Source organism: Benincasa hispida, chromosome 9, assembly GCF_009727055.1.
Source record: "Benincasa hispida cultivar B227 chromosome 9, ASM972705v1, whole genome shotgun sequence".
Lineage (NCBI taxonomy): Eukaryota > Viridiplantae > Streptophyta > Magnoliopsida > Cucurbitales > Cucurbitaceae > Benincasa > Benincasa hispida.
The window spans coordinates 26,826,990-26,845,901 of NC_052357.1; the positions used below are offsets into that span (position 1 = coordinate 26,826,990).

Consider the following 18,912-nt stretch of genomic DNA (forward strand, 5'->3'; position numbering starts at 1 on the left):
CCTAGGTCATGTTAGCTTAGTTCTTCTCAACCCATTCGATTAGTTTAACTACTCATCGTGCTAAGAGAGTGAATAGATGTAGAATAAGAACTTCCATTGTATAAATATAAAGTTAAAATACAAAATAACAGTGCAAGAAAAAAATAAAGAGCTTGGTAGCAATCTCTTGCTTCCCAGGCTTTGTACACTATCTTTCTACTCGTGTTCAAAAGACATTCTCGCTCTTGCGAGAGTCGGCCCGCTCTCTGCTTTTATGCCTCAAGGTTCTCTCTTGGGTTACCTTGAGCGATCTTTCAGCGTCTCGGCTCTTCTCTTGCTCCGCCTTAAAATAAAAAGGAAAACTATGGACAAGGCTAAACTATGGGAAAATTCTCTAAGTGTTCGAACTTCTTTTCTGAAGGATTCCTTCGATATTTATAGAGTTTTGGAGTGAAAGGCGGCTTCTCTCTTATGATTGCATAGATGGGATGGCTTTAATTCTCTAACTGATGGGCCGAATAGTTGTCATCGAAAAGCTGGATGTAGTTGTTATCGTTAGCGGCTGTCAACTTAATTCGGATTCAACCGTCATCAGCTTTCTGTCCCATCGTGATTAATTATGCCTTTCACCCAGATGCACCCACCAAGTTGCGCTGGCTCTATGCGGCAATCCTTCTTGAGCAGATGTTTGCGAACATAAATCACCGTAAAGCCTTGCGGTAATGCTATGCTCGTCCGTTGATCTCTTGTGATCGCTCTTTTCGTCTTGCGTCAATGCATATTCTACATAAAAACATAAAAATCAACTGTTTCTATGCGATGAACGCGCGACCACAATGTTGTAAACTTAATGCTTTTGGATGCAATTTAACATATTTTATCAATGTAAGCCAACATTGTTTAAGAACTTAGCACTGTAATAACATGCACTTCTGCCCATTATCAATAGTGAAGCCAAAACTCATCATATTGACGAATCCTACAAATGAAAATGATGATCGAAACCATGATGAAATAAGAGCTTCTGAAGTTTAAATGAAGAAGCTCCCAATTGCAAGAGCCTAAACTGCATGATGCTCCTGGCCCACATGAGCTTAAAATGTGAATGGCCCAAAAAAAATCTTTCTACGAACTACGTTATGACTTGATCCCTATCATTAAGAAGGGTATGTAGGCAGCTTGAAAGAAACTTCAAGTTCAATCCAGTTAAAAAAAAAAAAAAAAAAAAAAAAAAAAAAAAAAAAAAAAAAAAAAAACTTGAACTACGTCATGATTTGATCCCTTTCTTTAAAGGTACGAAGGAAACTTAAAAGAAATTTTAGTTTAGTCCATCGGAAAAGGTACCACAACCACCTAAGTATGATACTACAAGATTGATGTTGATCATCCCTGTTAAAGAATGTCACTCCATATTAAAGATGTTCATCCCTATTGGAGGCAACATAATGGATTGAAGATGTTCATCCCTCATAAGGAGTCAGCACAGTAAATAAAAGGCACACACTTGGAATGTGCTTTGCTTTCTTTTTAAAATCAAACTTAGATGCTCCTCCATCTTCAAGTTCAAAGGCTTCGTCGATGCTCTTCAATCTTCAAGTTTATAGGCTTCATCAATGTTTCTCCATCTTCAAGTTTAGAGGCTTCATCGATGCTTCATCTTCATGCTCAAGTCTGAAGGTTTTGTAATGCCATCTTCACGCTCAAAGTCGCGAAGTCAAGCTCAATGTGAAGATTCATCGATGCTTCATCAAAGTCAAGTGTAGAGGATTCGCCGATGCTTCAAGCTCAAATGCGGAGGATTCACCGATTCTTCCAAGCTCAAGTGCAGAGGATTCACCGATGCTTCGTCAAACTCAAATACAGAGGATTTGTCGATGCTTTATCAAACTTAAATGCGAAGATCTCGTCGATGCTTCTCCATCTTCAAGTTCAGAGACTCCATCGAAGTTGTTTCATCTTCAAGTTCAAGATTGGCGGCATGTCCCCACTTCCATCTTCAAGCTCAAGGTCGGTGCACATGACTCCACTCCATCTTCAAGCTCAAAGGTCGTGTGCATGGCTCCACTTGATCTTCAAGTTCATGGTCGGTGTGCATGGCTCGGCACCATCTTTAATGACTCAGTCTACAAAATCATGACACAGCTTCACTTCATCTCCAAAGTATGGCGTGGTTCGCTTCATCTCCAAACTGATAGCGCGGTTTCACTTCATCTCCAAAATGTTGGCACAGTTTCGCTTTATCTCCAAAGTTTGGCGTGGTTCGCTTCATCTCTAAGTTTGTGGCATGGCCTCACTTCATCTCCAAAGTCGTGGCGTGGCTTTGTTTCATCTCCGAACTGATGGCGTGGTTTCACTTCATCTCCGAATTGATAACGCGGCTTCCCTCCATCTTCAAAGACGTGGCTTTGTTTCATCTCCGAACTAAAGGCGCGATTTCACTTCATCTCCAAACTGATAACACGGCTTCCCTTCATCTTCAAAGTCATGGTGCGGTTTCGTTTCCTCTCCAAAATATTGGTACAACTTCACCTTTTCTCCAAAATATTAATGTAGCTTCACTTCCTCTCCAAAAATGTGGGTGTGGTTCCACCTCATATGCGAGATCAAGTTTGGTTTTCCTAGCTCTACCTCATATGCAAGGACAACTCTGGTCCATCCGGCTCCACCTTATATGCGAGGACAACTCTGGTCCGTCCGCTCCGCCTTGTATGCGAGATCGACTCTAGCCAACTTGACTCCACTCAAAATCTTGATGGCATATTCTTCTCATCTTCAAAGTTTGATGGCATATCCGCCTCATCTTCAATACTCGATGGCATATTTCCCTTATCTTCAAAATTTTGATTAAGGAGTAACATAACAAGGTAGACCTTATCGGGATCCTCCCTAGGGTGAAAGCATGGAAGAGCTGTAAGCCTTGGCGGGGCCCTTCCCACAACGATTAGGATATGCAAACGGTGCTACAAAATAGACCTTATCAGGATCCTCCCTAGGGTGAAAGTATGAGAGAGCTGTAAGCTTTGGTGGGGCCCCTCCCACGACGATTAGGATATACGAACAATGCTACAAGGTAGACCTTATCGGGATCCTCTAGGAGAGTTGTAAGCCTTGGCGGGGCCCCTCCCACGACGATTAAAATATGCGAACGGTGCTACAATGTAGACCTTATCGGGATCCTCTCTAGGGTGAAAGCATGGGAGATCTGTAAGCCTTGGCGGGGCCCCTCCCACGACGATCAGGATATGTGAACGGTGCTACAAGGTAGACCTTATCGGGATCCTCCCTAGGGTGAAAGCATGGGAGAGCTGTAATCCTTGGCGGGGCCCCTTCCACAACGATTAAGGATATGTGAACGGTGCTACAAGGTAACCTTATCGGGATCCTCCCTAGGGGGAAAGCAGGAGAGAGCTGTAAGCCTTGGCGGGACCCTCCCACGACGATCAGGATATGTAAACAGGTGGTTGTACTCCCTTGAGTTGCGCTTTAACTCCTACAAAAAAGGTAAAGGGACAAGTTAGTAAACCTACACAAAAAAAAAAAAAAAAAAAAAAAAATTAAGGGGCAATTAAAAAAAGAAAAAAAAAAACAATTTTTTTTAAAAAAAAAAATAAAGAGAAAAAAGGGAAAGAAAATTAAAAAAAAAAATAATAATAACAAAAAGAAAGAAAGGGAAAAAAATTGAAAGAAGAGGAGGAAAATGAGAGAAAAGAAAGATTAGAAAAAGATGAGGGGATGAGGATAATGGAGGGGTTTGAAGTCCTATTTATAGAGGTTCCTAGGTTCTATAACAAATTAGGAAATCCAAATCAAATAAAGTTTTGATTCAAAATATTAGATTTTTTTATTAGATTTCCTAATTTGATTAAACTATCCTATCAATACTTTTTCAATAATAAATATAAATATTAAAAACACATAAATTAATTTACAACGGATTTATATAGAAACTATTTTACAAAACAAAATAATAATAAAAAGGTATATAAAAAATATACATGATCTAATTAGTAGGAAATAGAAAATAAAAAATTAATTTTCAAAAATTAAAACTGAAATTATAATTTGAAGAAAATGAAAATGCACAATCTAATTTTATATATTTTGCAACAAACTTGAATAAAAAAAAATGATCTTTTAACAAAAAGAAAAAAAATCAAATCTTTTTCTTTATTTTATCATTGGGCTTTTTCTCAAAACAATTGTAGATTTTTTTATATTTTTAAACAGATTTGATCACAAAATCTTCTTTTAACAAAAAAAAAATTCAATTCTTTTATATTCATTCCATCGTTAGATTTTTTTGTCAATTTTTTTTCTTTTTTGTATTTTACACTAGAACTAGGTCTTGACTTAATTTGAGAATCCATGATATTTAATTTTAATTAAGAGCTTAAGAACTTATTAGACATTTTTTAAAAATTGAAAGAAAAAAATCAAAAGTTTAAAAGAACTAATAGACACTTTCAAAATTGAAGCTTGATAAAATGAAAGTCATACCCTAATAATAAGGTCTAGACTGAAGTCTCAACAAAGAGAACAAAAGCTTTTTTAAAAAAATAAAAATACAAATAACTCTAAATTGTACTATGGGCTCAATAAATAAAAAAAAAAAAAAAAAAAAGGCAATCAAGATTTTTTCTCCAAAACACACACACATACACAAACTAACCCTAATTATGCTCTAGTCTCAACAAAAAAAAAATACATAAACCTAATCTAAAACGCACTCTATACTAAATAAGAGACTTTGAGACCTCCAATTTCAAAGTAAGGTCTCAACATAAATCTTATATGAAAAAAAAAATTAAATGATCAAAATTAAATGGATAACACCATTAACAAAAATGTGAAATGATAGAAAAAAAACTAAAAAGAAAGTAAGAAGGGGAATGCAAAATGGAGAAAAAGTAAGAAAAGAAATGTGAAAATACCTTGCACAAAATTCATTAAAGTTCTGTGTGAGAGACTCTCTACAGATAAAACCTAATTACAAAGTAGCAAGAGAAAGAAAATAACGTAGTGCCTAATTATATATTAATCAAGGATAAGGGTAAGGAATGTAATTTTACAAATGTCTGATAGTAGGGAATCTTGAAAACTCAATCATTTCAACGGGAATGGAGATGTCTACAATGAAGGGATTTTAGGATGTCCGATATCTTTGGATATCTGACTATTTTAAAATTACTGTAATACAAACAAAGGAATCTAGATGCCCATATGGGGTAATCTAAGATACCACAAAACAAACAATCCCTAAAGGTAAAAAAAAGTTTAAAGTCAATGACCTTATTAGACACAAAATTAAAAGATGAAGGACTTATTAGATATAATTTTTTTTTCAAAAAAATAGAGATTTTTTTAGTCACTTAAGGGGCATTTAGGGCAAAAACTATCATAAGACTAATCATCTTTTGATATAGTAAATAATATTTCTGTTGGGTTGAATGTCCTAAAACTCGTAGTTTGTAAACAGTAAATATATATGAAGTTTATTCAGACAAATGTTGTTAAATGAAAATGAATTAATTGTTTAACTCTAAATCCAATAAACCACGAACCCTTGGCTATTGTCATGAATACTTGGATTTTATGTAGAGACATAAACTGGATCAAGTTCGAGTATAATAGCCTAAACAATCTATAGTACTTGAATTAGGTTGGGTATCTATTTCTAGGGATACTATTGAATACAAGTTGTTTTATGATTGTTACAAATGTTGTAAAGTGTCATAAACGATGTGATCAGTTCGTTTATGTAGAGACATGTGAGCGAGGGTATTCTACACGATGAGATTGTGTAAGACTGACCACGAAATAATCATTGTTACGTATTAATATTGATTAATTTCACTTCTTGATGACCTAGATAAATTGATCTAAATCCTGAGTTGTCTATAAACTTCTGTTTATTCGGGATTGTCCCTTGATCTGTATAGGTGAGGGTAAGCTCAATAGTACTGCTTAATATGCCTCCCATTTCACGGATAAGATCGGGTAGATAGCTGGGGACATAGAATTTGCAAGATGAATTCACTCCTACCCATTTTAAGGATAGTAGAAAGGTTGTTCCCTCAAGGGTTGATCCAGGGTCTTGAACAAGGGACCCCATCCTCTCACTGGCCCGAGAGGGAATAAATTTAGTGATTAAGATCCTAAATCAATTGTTCATTAAAGAGACAGTGGTACTTAAGGATAAAAGATATAAAAACGGTAATTGACCTAGCTGAGGTTACGAACAACATGTGAAGAATCAACTTATTATGACGGTTATATTAAATAGACACAAAATATATCTACAGTGAGGTGAGTGCAACTACAGACTATAATGGACAGTTCTGTTAGTTAACGATCGTTGATTAACTAGGTTAAAGAGTTTGATCGATTAGTCTCGAATCGTTGGAACCCATGATCTATAGGTCCATCGAGTCTCCTTGTAACTCACTATGGACAAAAATTGAAGAACTAGGTGAAGTGAGAATTTGAAATATTCATATTCGATCTAGGGAAAATTATATTTTATATGAGATATAATTTATAATTAAATAATTTATTAATTATTTTTTGAGAGTATATTTTATATTAAATAAAATATATTAGCATGAAAATATTTTAAAAAATTGATTAAAGTCTTCTGTTCTACATGCTTCTATCCATCAATTTCAAAATCCCATTTGCTACAATATTTACTATTTGCTATAGTTTTTACTATTTTATATTCATCATTTTTTTATTCTTTGTTACACTGTTTACTATTTTCTTCTCAAACTAAAATAGTTACACCTCAAACATATATTATTGTAACTCAACCTAAAATAATCTACATCCACCACAAATTATTATAATCCAACTATAATAATTTAGAATATAATAATCAATTCCTGTCCCAAATGTCCCCTTACTTATTAGATGTAAAATAAAAAATTTAGAGATTTTTTTAGACACTTTTTATAGTTAAGGTACCAATTCGACAAAAAAATTAAAAGATAGAATTTATTTTTTTTATAGTATACACAAACATACAAACTAAAGTTGTAATTCAACCCATTTTAAATTTTTAGGAAATGTAATTATATATTTTGTTAGACATCATAAAATACTTATTTAACAATGTAAGTAGGTCTTCCCAAATAATTAAAATATATTTTAATAAGAAGATTTATTAATAGATAAGTTTAGGAATAGAGTTGGACTCAAATTATGTTCTTATGGTCTGTATTCTTGTATTTTGGAATGTTAAATTTTCATTGGCTTGATTCATTTGACCACATTGCCCACCCACATTAATTTCCAATCAAAATTTTGATAAAAACTTGGTTTTAATGCTATATTGTATTATACTTTTTGCTTGGATAGATTTTGATCCAAATGCTATGAATGTTCATTTTAGTTTTATACTTTCAACTTTAGTTCAAGATCAAATTTTAAAAAAATGGTCATTTGTTGGTCTACTAAAAATAAAATAAAAACAAAAGTAAAGAGACCAAAATGGTTCCTTTAGAAGTAAAAGATCAAAATAAATATTTTTGGAGTAAGGAAACCAAAATGAACAAAAGTTAAAAGTATAGGAACTAAAATAACTAAAGCAATGTACCAGGTGGTAGTATGTAAACTTAAAAATTTTAAACTCTAGTATGTAAATAAAAATACAATGTTATTGGTGAAGTTACAAAGGCTAATGGTATAATCCCACCAACCTCTATACAAGAACATTATAATATTGCATAATCAAAAGCAAACAAAAATAAAAGTGAAAGCTAGCTTGGTAAAAAGTCTCCAAATTCCTTTTATATACAAAAGGCTAACCCAACCAAAGGTGGAATTTCTTATTTTGAATCATTACTATAATTCAACTTCCTACAAGGTTATGGTAAAAAGAAAATACATATTTGGGGGAAAGAATGAGTTGCAATTTACATGAAGAATTGTTATAGAAGAAGTAGAAGAAAGAATTGAGAGAATTATGCAGCCTCCTAATTAAAAGTAACTAAATGTCACATCTAATCAAAACTCTATGCTTTTGTTTGTTTTTGTTGGTTATTAATTACCCGTGGATGTTGCATTGTTGCAAATATGGATCGTTGAAGTCCATATGTTTGCTCCATAACTCTTTGTACTCTCCAAACCCAATATCTAACCATGGCTTCCGAACACCATCGTAGTGTATAACAGCTGCCTTCTCGATGACGTCTAACGGCACGGTTGAGTCATGGCCGAGTCCAAGCACATGCCACCGTCGCTCCACCGCCGTGGTCTGGTTATAGAATGTAACCCACCCCAAAGGCAAGCTTCCACCCTTCAACATTGGTCGTTCCTTACTCTGCATGCATTATTACAAGATAGCAGTGGGGAATGGCAGCACAAAATGTGCATTTGATAAGTATTTTCTGACTCTAAAACTATGGTTTCCAAAACGTGAATTACAGTATTAAAATACAAACTATAAACAAAAAGTGTTCTATAAATTGAAATAACAATTAACGAAGTGAAAGAGTTGGCAGGTATCATAAATCACCAGGACCATCAAGTTTCCAGGGGAGTTCTTAAAAGCTTGGAATAAGTAGATACTTTTTAAGGTATTCTAAGAGCTATTTTAGATTTGACTTGATCCCCAGAGGTATCAATCACCAAAACAGATGATAACCATTCTCATGAATGACGGAAAGAATCCAAAAAGTCATCTAAAACAAATTTCAGATAACCAACAAGAAATTTTTTATACAGATTTAATCAATCACAAATGAAGAGGTAGAAAAAAGAGAGAGAGAGAGAGAGAGAGTGGGTCATCAAACTTGTTATTGAGAAAGCCTACGAAGGCATGGATTAATAAAATTTTTTGACAAATATCAGAAGGAAAAAGATATAGACAAAATGTGCATTTGACAATATCTCTCCTAAACAAAGCTCAAGTTTTTCTGCTTCTATTAACCAATTTACCAGAAAATAATGTTCCACCTAAGGCAATCAACCATCAGGATATACATGTTCCCCAAAAAATTGGTATCTCCAACTTCTTCAAACGAATATCCTTTAGAAAGATTGGTTTGAATGTTTATTGGAATGTTTATTGGAATTGTTGGAGTATTTGTTTCGGCTGGCAATATTAACAAAGGCCGTTGGGTTCTGTCTTTTCAAGGAGTTCTTTTCGGCAGCATTATTTTTTTTTGTCGAAGAATTTTGTATTTTCAAGGCATTCCAAGAAGTTCTTTTACCTGCATTAACTGTTTGGAGTTTTTCTCTCCTGTATTTCGACAACATTTATTGAAGTTTTGTTTTCAAGAATGGATAGCTCATCTAGATGAAGAATTGGATCGAATTCAAAAGGAGAAGCTTTTGTGCAAAAAAGTATCCCAAGCAGAAGATTGAAAATTTTCAGCAACTCTTGTCGGAGCTTTCTGACCTCTACTTCAAATTCTATGGCAACTCAATGTTATTTCTCTTGCTTGATGGGAGTGGCCTTTTTTCAAAGCTGTCAAAGTCCTTTGGCTCCTATTTTGGCTTCATCACATGGTTCTTGGTTTTTTTAGTTTCACATTTAGTGATCTTCTATCAAGCGCCATCTTATTCTGTTTTGGGTTGTTTTTCTTTTTGCTCTACTTTTTTGGACAACTCTAGTCATGGATTTTATTTGGTTGTATTTACTTCATTTTACTTATTTTATTACACTGTATTTTGAGCATTAATCTCTTTTCATTTCTTCAATGAAAAGTCTTGTTTCCTTTTAGAAAAGAAAAAAAAAAGATTCAAAATAAGTATATATATATAATTAGGGAATGATTCTAGAGTTCCCCTGATTCTACTAAGTTCCAGCTAACACACCAAGAGATTCAAGGGCTCCTCTTACCACGATCCTCCTTTGATCTTTCTTCTCCATTGGATACTTCTCCCGTGCCCCAAATTCCCACCAAACTCTGGGTGAACTTCAACTCCATCTTACAATCAAATAATCCAAGCTCTTTCCCATTTGTACTTTAACTCCCACCCATTTTCTCTTCGATGTACTAGGTATGATCTATATAAACATATTTTTGTTAGAGACCATTCCCTAGAATCAAACAATTCTGACAACACTTTTGATGAAACCATATGGAGATATATACAACTAGGGAAAGATTAAAAAGTCTTATTACTCCCCAACTCCTCCGAACTACAAGCAAACACACCAAATGCATAGTTCCCTCTTCCTTTTTTAACAAGAAAACTAGAAAGATGAAAAGAGAGAAAAATGTTCAAGGATACAAATTTCCAACTAGAGTGAAAAGAACAAGCAACCAGACCAAAAAAGAAAATCCCCAAAAGTTATAATAGCCAATACAGTACTTAGGAGAACAATGCACCTAATTTCAGAAACAAACTTGTGAAACCAAAGTGCCGCTGAAGCTAAGAAAAAAACCCGACAAAATGTAAAATTGGCTTTGATAAAAGTTCATGAGGATTGCTGCAAGTGAGGCTGCTGCTCCAACAAACTTAAAAGCCACTATGAGGAATATTGAGAAAACAAAAACACCAGGCCAAAGGACCTGCTACAAAGCTCAAAAAACTGAGAAAGATCCTCAATAATATCTGGAAAATCCTTTAAAACTTCCAAAGATAATGCGGTCTAGACTAAAGTTGGAGGAATTTCTCTCGAAGAAGGATGGGAAAAAAATCGCTTGGAACTTTGGGGGAGCCTACTATGTGCCAAATGTATACTTCCCTTTTCAAACTCCTATCCTAAATAGACACTAGAAACTGCACTTTTTATCCTAAGCCTTCAAGTGATGATCTTTGCCTGGCTCTGAGGCAACTTTTCATCAGATCCACTCAACAAACAGGCTCTTTTTCTCATATCACGGTCTCATCTTCAAGAGAGATGTCGAATACACATAACAGTCGAGGAATCTTTATCACACTTTGTTGCAAGTGCTGAAATTTTCTTGAATGAAGACTCGCGAATAATAACTTTCACCTGTTTTAAAAACTTTGCGTTTCCATTAAGCCTTGAGCCAACAATTATCACTCCATCCATATAAAAAGAAACGAGAACGTGGACCTACAAGTAGAGGAGCCATAGAAGCCCAAAATTTAACTTTTCAAATCCAAAGAATGATACAGAAACATAACTTGCAACCATCCATTTGAAGAGCCTAATCAAACTCCTAACCACCCTTTGAAGGATTATCTTAATAAAAAAAATAGAAGATGGATGGAGATACTAGATAGGAAAGCATTAGAGAGAATGAATCTGCCAATTGAAGGGAGCAAAGTGGTCTTATACCGGGAAATTTAGCTGTAAATTCTTTCTCCCGCCAGTTTCCAGAAATGAACCAGGACGGCCTTCCTCTAAAAGTCATTCCCAGGCTAAATAGAGGTCAGGTCTTCAATATACCCCCAATATCAAGTTTGATTTATTGAACAATCATTAACTGTTGTGCCAATGAAGGTGGATTTGGCAAAATTTACCTTGATATATATATATATATTATAAAATCAACAAATTTTATTGAGAAAGAATGAAAAAATACAAGGGCATACAAAAAAAACAAGCCCACAAAAGCAAATCCACTAGAGGTTCAGTACTTTAAGAAGATTATTGAGCTTGTTATAACCACGTTAGACATTAAAAAAAAAGTGTCATCAACAATTATAAGAGGGTTGTCCAAAGCCTTTCTTGAGAAGCACTCCCTGGTGTAAACCAGTCTTGAAGAAAAGTCTTCAAAGGATTTTATTAAACTTTCAACCAAGAGTCTAGCCTGTATTTATAGGCAAAGGACCAAACAACCTAAATAACTAACTAATTAATAAAGATAATAAACAGAACCGGTGGACAAAACTGGTTGTGCACAATCAGACCAAAAATAATATATTGGAAGAGTTAATAAGCTATTCTAACTAATTAGATATATCACTCCCAATAAGAAATCCCTATCAACCATGTCCTGGGCTTTGCCAAAATTAATCTTGATAACTCCTCCCTTTCTTGTTCTCCTCACCTTATAGGCATCCATAATAGCCAAAAGGATGGAATTTAAAATTTGCCAATCAGAGACAAAGACCAAATCATTAGCCTCAATACTAGCGAGAGAAGGCTTTCTTCAATCTAGAAGCTAGCACACAATTGAATTAGTTTGTGGAGGAAACAGTGACAAGGCTAATAGGATGGAAGTCAGTAAACTTGGGGGCCTTGATTTTCTCTGGACTAAGAAGATATAGGTTTCAACACATAGTGAGGCAAGGAAGAAGGGAGAAAAAGAAGGATGAGCAAGCCATCCATTTCACCCTTGCATAACATCTTTTAAAATGTGATGATACCGATATGTACCTGATTGATAAGCTAAAGAAGTACAAAGTAGCTAGGAGACAAGGTAGATTCATTTAGCAAAACATTACAAGTAAGAACACAAGTAAAATATGTAAGAAATTATGCAGTCTAAAATATCAGCAGAATACTGGAGGGAAAAATATGCCAGCACATTCAGATCAGCCTTAACATGATAGAATCGCACTGATTTATAAACAACGTAGATAGTGACTACTAATTTATAAATGGGTAAAAATAGTTTTATCTCTAGGAAAAGTAGAATGCAGCCAAAGCAAGGATATCAATTTTCTTACCAATCGTAGATAATTATGATAGAGAGCGGTTATATTTTTTTCCCTCCACCTTCTGAGATCAAATAAGTTCATCCCAAATGCCCATGTGCATGCCTTATGGTCGAACTTTTCAGTAATCAATGGATCTGAGAAGTTGATAAACATATCCATCCGTAGAAAAGAAACTTCACTATCTAGACAAGTTTCAACAGCAGCATTTACTTTTCCCTTCATATCAAGGTGCCACAAACCAGATAAATCCTTTTGCACCACCACATCGTGATCAAGAAGTATGATCTTATCCAGTGAAGGGAAGATATTTGGTAGATAGAACCGAAGATAGTTGAGTTCAGAAGTAAACCTTGGGTCACTTGAATTTTGCATCTTCCATCCTAAATCATACTCAGTGGACAGCCATTTAAAGTGTTCCATGCTCAGGACCTCAATTGTGGCTTTTCCGGGAGGATTTAGTGAAAACCACATGGACATTGCTGGTAAGTTCAATGAATTGGTCACTAAATGGAAGACAATTTTCTCCGGCTCCTGCAAATTTAAAACAAGACAATTATACATATTTTCGAAGAATGAGCTGTCCCTAATACCCATTATAAAACTAAAAGAAGAGACAACATCCACAGGATATACAGCCTGAGAATGCCCTCATACAAATCAAGAAATAACACGTTTTAAACTTTAAATTCTAATTAAGGTAAAAATAGTAAAGTTGATTGCAATGCTCAAAGGGGGAAAATCATGAGTATATACTACACTGGAAATAGTGGAATTAAAAATGGTAAAGTTGATTGCAATGCTCAAAGGGGAGAAATCATGAGTACATACCTTAGCACTTGAAATAGTGGAATTGACAACAACTGCACTAGCCAAAACATTGTCAGAGAAGACAGCATAATGATACAACTTAGAATCATGCAACTTTTGCTGTTCAAGCAGCTGCTTCTCCGGAGGTTGCAAAGCAAAGTATTCAGAAGTCAATCGCATTGATAGACAATGAAAGCCTTTAGGGGTGGTTCTTGCGGCAAGATTTAGAAGATAAGTAGTTTGTTTCTTTTGCATTCGAACTTGCTCTTCAGCATTTTCAGTCATAGCTCGAAGCTTTGAAGACATTGCCGAGCAGTCTGGGAAAGCATGGCCCGCTTTTACTAATGAAGACTCCATATTTTTCATTTTCTGCAAAGCACTATAAATTAAACAGATGTTCAGGTCAAGTTCCACGAGTTTAGATATCTCTTCTAATAAAAAGCTGGATATAATTTTCCGTACACTAACGTAGCTACTTGACATTAAGGTAACCTTTACCATTTTTCAATTTTTATTTTAAACTCTGCTAACAAAATGTGAAAAGTGGCAATGAAATTACTATTTACCTCTTTGGCAAAGCTGAATCCTCAGTAACTTCCTCAACTGCATGTTCCAACTCTTTGACTCGTTGTCTTAACTCTTTCATCAGATGAGCAGTACTACCTGGTGGGGCAAAACTTAGGTAGGCTTTTGCTCTTATCAGTTGATCTTTGATTTCCTTTACCTTATAATCTACAGATCTAGACTGGGCTATGTGTGCATTCTTATCACGCTTGGTAGCACTCCGATTATGTTGTGGATATTTTATCTCTATTTCCACGTCCCTCACTCCTCTCGACTGAGCATGAAGATTACTATCATGTCGTCCAGTTTCCTTAGAAGAATGCTTCTGCAATCAAAATTTAGAACCAGTGTGCAGGTGAACCAAATTATTTATTCGTTTCAGTTCATGTATGCTAGAGAATAAATCACTGTTGCAGAACATTTGTGAATCTAATGGTTCAGATGGGAACCAAAGAATTTTTTTAAAAAGAAAAAATAAAATAAAGCAAGTAGGTAATGAATGATGAAACCACTTATACTGAAATTCCAATGTTGAGAACCAAAATCAGTTCCAGGAATTGCGGTTAAATATTGCACATACTGATTAGTTCAAATCAAACAAAATAATATGCACGCATGTCCATGCTCGATAAATTCAAACTTGATGCTCATTATTTCTGTTGGTGTGATGTGATAAGACATTATTTTTTTGAGGAAACAGTAACCATTCATTGATATGATAAAATGGGATACAAAAGGTCCTATAAATGGAATAACTACAAAAAAGCACCTTCAAAGATAAGTGAGGGCACTGAGGCTATAATTACAAAAAGGAGGAGACTATTTGCTACGATTGATAGCTGAAAAGATGTTTATAGAAATCTAAAGATCAGAAACTTAAATAAAACATGTCATCAGATGCATTAGCTTAAATAGATCTTTATGATAGAAATCATAAATATTCTGCATCAATATGTCAAAGCATACAATATATATATATATGTATATATATATATATATATACCATCTCCTTCTAATCACATAGTTCAAACATAATGTAAAAACAGGGGGAAAAAAAACAATATTGCAAGCAACCAAATTTATCATGGACAGTTTATTCATACAAAACAAGACTTTTAATTAAAAATAATGTTGGCTAGATGAGAAAGTGAACTTCAACCATCAACACATGCAAGCAACCAAATGTATGAGCATACTGAGAAACTGGAACTCAAAGGAAGACCACCTCCGACTTATTATGAGAGAGGTTTCCTAAAAAGTAAAATCTTTCATCAAAACTCCTATAAAGAAACATTACAACGAACTTCAACCAATCATCAACAGTTACGCTATTTGTATGTTAGTACCTGTAATCCTATATTAGTATACCTTCAAAAGGAAAACCAAAACAGGGTTCCAATAATCCATAAAGTACATTCATTGCTTTAAAAAGCAGTATATGTTAGAAGAGTAGCCTGTTCAAGAATAACAAATTTAATTTAAGAACAAGTAAAATTCATTTGCAACTTCTAAAATAAGATCATAAAGAAGAGTTGAATAGCCCAAACAATTATCCACATGCTCATCATTATCAAGAGTGTCAGGTGTCTAAAGAAATTGTTTTGCATTGAAGAATAAAATAAAATAAATGATATACGAAGCCAAAGAAGGCATTACACTCCTACTATAGCCAAAATCCAAACATATACATTTCAAATATCATTTGGAAGGAGATATTTCCATTAATAGTCCATATTGAAGAGAATCAAAAGCATTTGTATAACAGGGTACCTTTTCCCCACCATCCTCAAACCGTTTATCCTTCTGTTCATTGCTGGGTTTACTTCCTGAAGTCCAAATGGAAAAATCTCCGAATAAAGCAAAATAAATAAGAGAAGTGAGAACAACAGGGGAAAAATAAGACACAAACACACACACACACACAAACATACCAAATTCAAGGGAGTTAATTCCTTCTCTAGATTGAAAATTTTTATCTTCAAAAACAATAGGTTTGGGTTCTTTCAAGCTCTCGCCCGCTTCCTTCATGCAAATGGCAGTAAAGATCAAATTCACTAACCATAAAGTCAAGAACATGCGAGAGATACCAAGGGAGCGGATGATTTAACTGATATATAAGGGTACCTGTTCAATTGAGTTAAGTGCTTCAACATCTCTCCGCTTCTGCAAAGAATAACATTACAAGAGGGAAAACAAAAAGAACTGCCTTGAATCTTCTTAAAACATTCATGTTAATCAAATTCCCTTCAGTCACTGATAAACATCACATACGATTGAGAACATCTCACAATAACAACTAAGCCTACGCCAAAGCAAAAAATCACTAAACATTTCTAACAATCGAATTCTCTCATTTCAGCAAATCACTCACCTCACAAACTAAAAAAGAAAAAAGAAAAAATCTAAATAAACAGCCATACCCTGCTGGATAAATCATCTATGAACTCTCTCCGCCCTGAATCAAAAGAACGAATCAAATCAATCAAACACAAGAAAATAATACATTAACTCCAAAACCAAAAGAAACCCTCGTCCTCTTACATTCAGTAGTAAACAAAAGAAAAAACAAAAAACAAACAACACAAAACGAACCAATAGAAGTGATGGTCTTGAGACGGTGAGAAACGAGAACCAAAGGAGCAAGAACAGAGAGAGAAAGCAGAGAGAGGATGAGAATCCTCTGGCATCGACGAAGAAGCTTCATCAACGCCACCTTACAACAGTGGATCCCGTGGCAAAATCCCTCAGAAAAACCATAAAAACAAAATTCAAACTGGTTGACGATGGAGGGAGAACTGAATCCACGGATTGCTTCAAGAATACGGAATATCAAAAAAGAAGAAGAAGAAGAAGAAGAAGAAGAAGAAGAAGTGGGTTGGTCTAGGGTTTAGGGTAAAGCGTTATAATATTGCTCTTCTTCTTCTTGAATGGCAGGCCGATTGTAGAGAGAGAAAGAAAGAAGAAGAAGCTTGCTCGTCTCGGCCATGTTCTCGGCTGGTTCTGTGTGTGAGTTTTCTGTGACAAGTTTTTCCTTTTTCTTTTTTCTTTTTTTTTTTTTCTTTCGGTTATTTTTTTCGTAATAATTTAAAATTCTTAATTTTCTACTCTGTAGTGATGCGGAAAGTGGTGGCTTATATTTTTAAAATGAGGATTATCATAATAATAATCATATGATGACGATGACAATATTATTGTCCTTAAATATCAAAAGTAAAATTATCATCCTTGCTTACATTACCATTTCTTTTATAGATAAGAATCAATATAACAAAAAATCAAAATAACTATACGAGAATATCATGGGACATAATCAATGTAAACCACTTAGGATAAAGAACACAAAGAATTGAAGACTTCTGATCCTCGAAAATTTTACATGCAACATAGTAGTACGCTAACACATTCTAACTATGGCGACACATGAGAGGAAGAGGCTAACTCCGAGCTCACCCCCCTTACCCGAAGCTATTTGTTCTTTAAGCATAAACATTTAGAATTCAGATTAGGCTCTTTAAACTTAAGATTATTATTAATTTGAACATAGCTTAATTAGTTACAACATCTACTTTCGAATAGAAACCTCTTGTTTAACAAATCTACTCTAAACCATCATGGTTTGGCTTAAAGGGTGTGAATTTAATAAATGGTTTAGGAGAAATGGGTACAATTCATAATGATCACTTACTTAAGATTTAATATCCTTAGAATTTTCTGAATATTCAAATATCCAAATGTTGTAGGGTTAGATGAGTTTATCCTGTGAGATTAATCGAGATATGTGCAAATTGATCCAGACACTCACGAATATAAAACAACTTACTTTATTACACACACAAAAAAAAGGAAAAACAAACAAACCCAAACCCACCTTGGTTTCAATTTTCCACTTTTCTTGCCGTGAATTTAATTTCCAAATTTTTATTATAATTCCTAGCTAAACTTTTCTAAAAGTATTTTTTATTATTACTACAACAATAAAATTCTACGAGAGATTTAAACATCTGACCTCGTTAAACTTATTTTTTACTAAACCTTTCAAAATATCTCATAATATCATTCTACGGTAACTATTTTATTATAACCACAATTTTTTAGATAAGAAATGTATTTTTTTAAAACAATAGAAAGAGAATGAATCGATTTCTAAATAAAACTTGTCACATTTGTGGATGTTTAGTCAAATATACCCTTATTATAAGAGCATCAAATTAAAGCATACATAAACATAAAAGACCCAATCAAAAATTAAAATTTACTCAAACAATACTATGAAATAAAATAACCATAAAAGACAATTAATCTCTACATGTACTTCGATAACATTGTTAGGATGAAAACTAACTTAGTAGTTCAACCATGTTCAAGTTGTTGTGATTAAATAATTAACTAGAAAATAGTTCGATTGTGTAAAAATTTTAACAATTTTGAGATCGTTATATAACCTTTTTTGTTCATCGTTTCTTAAGCAATAAAATTTCAACCTCCAATTTTAAATATACTAGTATATGTGACTTCTATGTATACTTTTTTGGAAGAAAAATTTAGGTTTGAAAATATATTTGTTTTGTCAAAACCTCAATTTTCTTCTAATGCACATTTTCCCCTACAATTCTCTAACCAATTAATTCTTTTTCAAAACCTTTTTAATTCTAGAGCTCTCTCCATATCTAAAAAAAATTACTCTCTAAAATTTTCATCTCTATATATGTTTTTATATCTTTATATTATATCTATATTAAAAACTGCATATATAATTTTAATTTTCTTTCTATTATAACATACTTCTCTTCTCTCTAAATTTTCTTTTGCTAGAATTTTTTCCTCATTCATATGTATTTCTCTATATATTAGGTAAAGATGGAGTCTAATTTCAAAATCAATTAATAATAATAAAAAAAAGTAATCCACGACATATGTCTTATAAAAATTGTGAAGCATTTTTTATATTTTTAATGTGCGTTCACAATTCTTAGGTCA

The 18,912-nt window shown here is 33.8% G+C and overlaps 1 protein-coding gene across 8 annotated transcripts; it reads right to left on the reverse strand.

The window, feature by feature from the left end:
* Positions 1-7,737: 7,737 nt before the first annotated feature.
* LOC120087307 (probable galacturonosyltransferase 6) lies at positions 7,738-16,975 on the reverse strand. 8 transcript variants are annotated; one of them, XM_039044263.1, is made up of 9 exons: positions 16,528-16,970; positions 16,356-16,390; positions 16,060-16,098; positions 15,867-15,957; positions 15,706-15,782; positions 13,938-14,260; positions 13,393-13,750; positions 12,574-13,095; positions 7,738-8,299 (listed from the first exon to the last, which is right to left on the reverse strand). In XM_039044263.1, exons 1-9 carry the CDS (start codon positions 16,637-16,639, stop codon positions 8,024-8,026), a joined length of 1,833 nt encoding a protein of 610 aa, XP_038900191.1. In that variant the 5' UTR covers positions 16,640-16,970; the 3' UTR covers positions 7,738-8,023. The 8 variants fall into 8 exon arrangements, with proteins under 8 accessions (XP_038900191.1, XP_038900192.1, XP_038900190.1 ...); XM_039044264.1 differs by having other exon boundaries at positions 15,706-15,761; positions 16,528-16,969; XM_039044262.1 differs by having other exon boundaries at positions 15,706-15,957; positions 16,528-16,971.
* Between the last annotated feature and the right edge of the window lie 1,937 nt (positions 16,976-18,912).